The 5923-nt window shown below is 36.3% G+C and overlaps 1 protein-coding gene across 1 annotated transcript; it reads right to left on the reverse strand.

Annotated features, from left to right (window-relative positions):
• Positions 1-390: 390 nt before the first annotated feature.
• Positions 391-1377, reverse strand: LOC101558402 (olfactory receptor 14J1-like). The gene has a single exon (XM_004622099.2). It carries the CDS (start codon positions 1375-1377, stop codon positions 391-393), a length of 987 nt encoding a protein of 328 aa, XP_004622156.2.
• Between the last annotated feature and the right edge of the window lie 4546 nt (positions 1378-5923).

Consider the following 5923-nt stretch of genomic DNA (forward strand, 5'->3'; position numbering starts at 1 on the left):
TGAACTGAAGCCCAAATAAATTGAAAAGCATGAACGGACTCAAAGAACCAATGAGTGCTGATTGTCAGGGGGTTTTGATCAGTTTTTAAACAACATGTAACATCAGAGAGTAGAACACAACTTACTGAAAATAAATAAGTCTCATATGCACGTTTTTTATACCACCTTGACATACAAATCATGAGTCACCAAACTGACTGGTTTTAAATTTTAAAAATCTCATTTATATTATTCTCAAAATTCAATGAAGGGATCTTAATCTGTTGTTTTTACAAGTTTAGCTTAGGTATTTTTGATATAGTATTACCTAAGAGTATATAAACACAACATTCCGATTCAAATGTCCTTTATAATCACTTTTTATTTACTGAAATTTCCAGTTAGGTTATGTCAAGATTGCCCATAGAATTTGAAATTCTCTCCCAAGAAAGAATACATAAAGGTCATCACACAAATATGCTTTATTTTTCTTAAAGATGTTTCTACAGCTGACTTAACGGCTTTATTTCTCAGGCTATAGATCATTGGATTGAATGTTGGTGGAACTACTGCATACATAATAGTGAGCAAAATGTCTGACACAGTTGAAGAGTCTGAATGAGGTTTGAAGTACTCAAAAGCACATGTAAAAAGAAACAATATGACAACAGCAAGGTGGGGAAGGCAAGTGGAAAAGGCCTTGGCTCTGCCCTCAGCAGATGGCATCCTCAGCACCGAAGAGAATATGTGAATGTAGGAAAATACAATAAAGGTAAAACAAAGAAATGCCACAAAAGCCAGGAATGCAGAGACACCCACCTCACTGATATAGTCATTGGAGCAGGAGAGTTTCAGGAGCTGGGGGATGTCACAGAAGAACTGGTGAACTATGCGGGGGCCACAGAAGTGGATGGAGAAAGTAGCTGCCGTATGCATGACTCCACAGATGGCCCCACTCACCCAGACGCTAAAAACTCCATGGACACAGGTTCTGATATCCATGATGATGTCATAGCGCAAGGGAAGACAGATGGCCACGTAACGGTCATAGGACATCAATGTGAGCATGGCCATCTCTGCACCTGCACAGAGGGTCAACACAAAACACTGAAAAACACATTCCCAGAAGGAAATGTCTCCTCTATGCAAGAAAGAGTTGTAGATGAACCTTGGGACAGTCACAGAAATGTAGCAGAGATCCAGAAAGGAGAGATGCTTCAGGAAGAAATACATGGGGGACTGGAGACTGTCATCCAGGGACGTGGTGGTGATGATGAGCATGTTGCCAGCGAAAGCCAACAAGTAGAGAACGAGGAACAGACAAGCATAGAAGATTTGTAGCTCAGGCTTGGTAGAAAATCCTATAAGGAGAAACCCACTTGTCGTGAAATTAGCCATAGTGTTCTTTAACTTCTAACAAATGTTGGTTGCCAATCACAGGTCCTGAGTGGATGCAGTCTTCCCCAAATTCTCTAGAGTTGCAAAAACATGGTAAATTAAACAAACAAATAAATATCTAACTATAAATCTATTTCTTCATAAACACAAAAATGTTAAGTATGAGAAAGTGCCTAACAAATAATGATGTAAAAGTAAAAATTATATTACCATAATCATCAATTAACCAAACTGCTATCTGTTAATAAATTATATATTTCTTATTTAAAAATGACTAAAAAAAGCTTTAAAAGCTATTCTGGGGAGTGTGGCCACTGTGGCAGCATGCTCAGAAAACAGATCCAGGGAACTGCAAGAACACCCACCCCCTCAGCCAGAGAAGAGAAAATAAGATTATATGTCCAATTACTATTTCTTACATAAACAGTATTATTTGTAATTTTTTTATTCAATAAAATAATAAGAGAACTCTGAAGTTCTTAAGTAATTTTGTATGTAACATATTATGCCTTTCATACATGATATTCTCATATCATTTAGCAAATATTTTTTATCACAAAAGTAATCTAAAATATATAATATCATGGTCAAGTTTCAGCATATATTTTGAAGTAGATCTGAATATTTTAATGAAGAAAATTAGTCCATAAATTAAAAGAAGTTAGTTTACATATAAATAACACTTTCCACTTTCATGTAATTAGAGAATAATTCATATTTAAAAACTTGTTCAGGACCCTGGATGTTTCACAGTACCAGAATATTGAGGTACTAACTCCGTGAGGCCATGAGTTCAAATCTGGCAAAGAATCTGGCAAAAGAATCAAATCAAATCTGGCAAAAGAAAAGAGAGAAAAATCCATCTCACAGTGATTTACTTTTTTATTGACTCACTGTGAGATAGATGCTTACAGAGCTGTTCACGAGTACGTTCAGTCCTACAGTGTTCTAACACCCATCCCTCCACCAGTGCACATTTCCCAACACCAGTGTCCTGAGGTTTTTGCCCATCACCCTCTCACCAACTCCCTCTCGCTCTCTGTCTCTCCTCTCTCTGTATTCTTTTGTAATTAGTACAGTAGTAAAAACAGACAAATCCTGAAATTAAATGAACAGAGATTTTAGCATGCTTGAAAATGATGGTTATACATAGCCAAGGATATTATATCTAGATCAAAATGCATGAATTGATAGAACGGAAACAGACACTAAAAACTTAGAAGGAAAAAATAACACAGCAAGTAATTAGTTCTCTGTAAAAAATATATGATTACATTTACTGTACTGATTTAAATTGAAGTCAATGTAGTTTACTTGCTTTGTTATAGTCCAAATATTTATATTGGGAAAGCATTCAAGTCTCAAATGAATAAGGATACTACAGCCTCCCAGAACTCAAAAGCACAGCACATATCAAATCTTATGTTTCTAGAAATCAGTTCACCCTTCGTTTTTTTTAGTGTGTGTGTGTGTGCGCGCGTGTGCGTATGTTCCACAGGAGTCATAAAATAAGACTTAAACTAAATTAAACTAAAGCATTCAGTTTTATATAGGCAATGGTATAAAAAGAATTTTTAGATAGTGCTTCTTAACATCATGACACATTTACTCACTTGGGCATCCTTCACAGGATTCTTCAACTCACAGGGTCAATTTTTGAAGCCTCCAGAAACTTCTTCCATCTCAATATGTTTGGGAGCAGTTTGCTTAATTTTTAGATGAAAACCAACAGAAATAATTTAATTTATATACATGGAAATGTTGTTCACTTATCCTAAAATCTTGTACTTGATCAATAATTAATATGGAGATGAATGAGAAACTATAATGAAAAGAAACTCATTGTCTTTAGGTAGGCCCAATTTGGGATGGTAACATCAATTCACTCCAAAATCACAATTCATATCTACATCTTCCATTCAGTGCATGCCTCTGTATTCCTGAAATTGAAAAATCACTGTCACTGTATCACTGTAATTCCGTTGCTCATCGATTTGATCGAGCTGGCACAAGTAACGTCTCCATTGTGAGATTTGTTGTTACTGTTTTTGGCATATTGAATATGCCACGGGTAGCTTGCCAGGCAGTGTCTTGCCAGTGTCTCTGCCGTGCAGGCAAGATACTCTTGGTAGCTTACAAGGCACGTATATTAAATAATTTTTTAAATTCATGGTTCTGAATACAGTTGACTACAGAAAATAGATTCTTAAGAAAACTGAGTTTATGAATAAAGATGTATGTTTGCACTATTTGAGTTAAGGGAAGGTAAAAAATTATATCTTAAATTTAGTTGATTAAAATTTATTAATTGGACACATTGACTAACCTTCATTTTAATTAAAAAATTATAATTAAAGTTTTTACGTTGAAATGTTAAAAAATAAATGTATTGGGGCTAGCAGACCACATTAATGGTTTGGATTCATGCAGCTGCCTTCCTATGGTCATTCTCTTTTTGGGTGAAATTTCAAAATGCCTCCAGCTACCTACTTTCAGTATGAATCCCAAATGCTTAGAGTTTACCTAAATCAGTGTTTTTCACAGTGGAAAATACCATCCTCTGGAAGGCAGGACATAGGAGGTAGGGTGAATATTAAATCTAGAGGGCACCTGTAGCTTTGGTTGCCATTGGGTGCAAGTTCTCTTTAGTCACTTTTAAATTTCCAGGTCTGATTTGTTTTCTGAAAAGGGGTGCTGAGTTTTGTTTGATTTTTTTTTCTGACAATTGATTGGAAAATTGAGTAGGTTTGGGAACTGTCTTCTAGGTGGATGTGAGTGATTTTAAATATAACCAATGTTTCGCAATACACTTATGAGATTTATCGTTATTTTCCAGTTTAATCTCCATTTTTAAAAATATTTTGACCTTTCATATATTCATTGCAGGATTTTTCTTAAATTTATTTCTGTCAGAATTCATCTCACCTCCTCCCAAGGTAGAAAATGTCATAAACCTGAAATGAATTGATATTCAAGGAAGCCTGATCTCTCATCATACTCTGACGCAGTTTACCTAGAGTTACTTTAGGACTATATATACATATATATGTACATATATATTGTTATTTGTGGAGAAGAAAACGTTGGTTGCCAATGCATTATCAGCTTTTACATTTGTTCAGTTGAACAATATGCCTGCAATCTCTAATATGGAAAGTATTTAACAAGTTTTGCAATTAAATTTTACAAGCATCAATGAACATAAGAATAGAGGAATAACTAATTCCTTCCATTGATCCACACATTCACACTGAATTACTTATTTGTCTATATAAAGAGAGAGGGCTGGAGCAATAGCACAGACGTAGAGTTTTTGCCTTTCACGCAGCCAACCGAGTTCGATTCCTCTGCCCCTCTCGGAGACCCCAGCAAGATACCAAGAGTATTGCGCCTACATGGCAGAGCCTGGCAAGCTACCTGTGGAGTATTGGTATGCCAAAAACAGTAAGAATAAGTCTCACAATGAGAGATGTTACTGGTGCCCGCTCCGACAAATTGATGAGCAACGGGATGACAGTGACAGTGATAAAGAGAGAAGTTCCAGGAATATGGGAATTCAACTCCACTAATCATTCCAAAATAGGTCATTTTCAATGTTCTCTTTCAACCACCTAGTTTTCATTGATGTTTCTGGGCTAATGCATTTCCTTTTATTTCTTAAGTGAAGGAAAATGATATTTTATCTTATCCAGTCAGAAGTTCGACCTTACAGGCATTGCACTGCTCAACCCACTCTGTCTTTCTGGAACGTCAGACTTACCAGAGTACAGTCAGGAGCCTCTTCCCTCAACATAAGGACAAGCATCAGGGTGTGGAATTTGCACTTAGTGAAGGTTTGATCTCTGTAATAAACTGACCTCAGAAAACTATCTTCTGCTGAGAGAAAGAAATCAGTCTTTTTCTATCCTCCTTGGCCCTGAGAGGTTACACCAGGAGCTTATCAGAAGCAGATGTCCTGACCTCTGGACATTTGGAACTCTTAATAAATTCCCTTGGGCCAAAACTTGAAATTATATGGTGTTTTCCTACAGAATATTCTGATGGAGCTGATTTAATGACCATAAAAAGCTATGTTAGTTTTTATTTGTTGCATTGGAATAACTTTTTAAAAAAACTAATTTGCATTTATGGTCCTGGGATAGACACTTGATTCAATCAATTTAAGTGGCTATTGTGGGAAATCACTCTGTCATAAATGCCCTATTATATGTGCAGCATCCTCGGTTGAACAAACTGACAGGAAACAAAGTTCCTAGGGTTTCTACAGGAACACTGAGAGAGGGAATTTGACACTGGTGCTGGGATTGGTGTTAAAATATTATCTCCCTAAAACTGACTATCAATAACTTTGTAAATCTCAGTTCTTTATATTTAAAAAACTTTATAATAATGAAATACATTTGCTTGGTAAGAAACTTGCCTTGCATGCCCACGACCCAAGTTCAATCCCCAGGACCCCAAGTGGCCCCTGAGCTCACCAGACATGAATCTTGAATGCAAAGCCAGGAGTAAGCCCTGAGCAATGCCAGGTGTGGCCCCAAAAGTA

This window comes from Sorex araneus, chromosome 2 (genome assembly GCF_027595985.1).
Source record: "Sorex araneus isolate mSorAra2 chromosome 2, mSorAra2.pri, whole genome shotgun sequence".
Taxonomy (NCBI): domain Eukaryota; kingdom Metazoa; phylum Chordata; class Mammalia; order Eulipotyphla; family Soricidae; genus Sorex; species Sorex araneus.

Bases quoted from the DNA above. Each gene is read 5' to 3' on its own strand.
- LOC101558402 (XM_004622099.2), bottom strand. From the start codon at position 1,377: ATGGCTAATTTCACGACAAGTGGGTTTCTCCTTATAGGATTTTCTACC.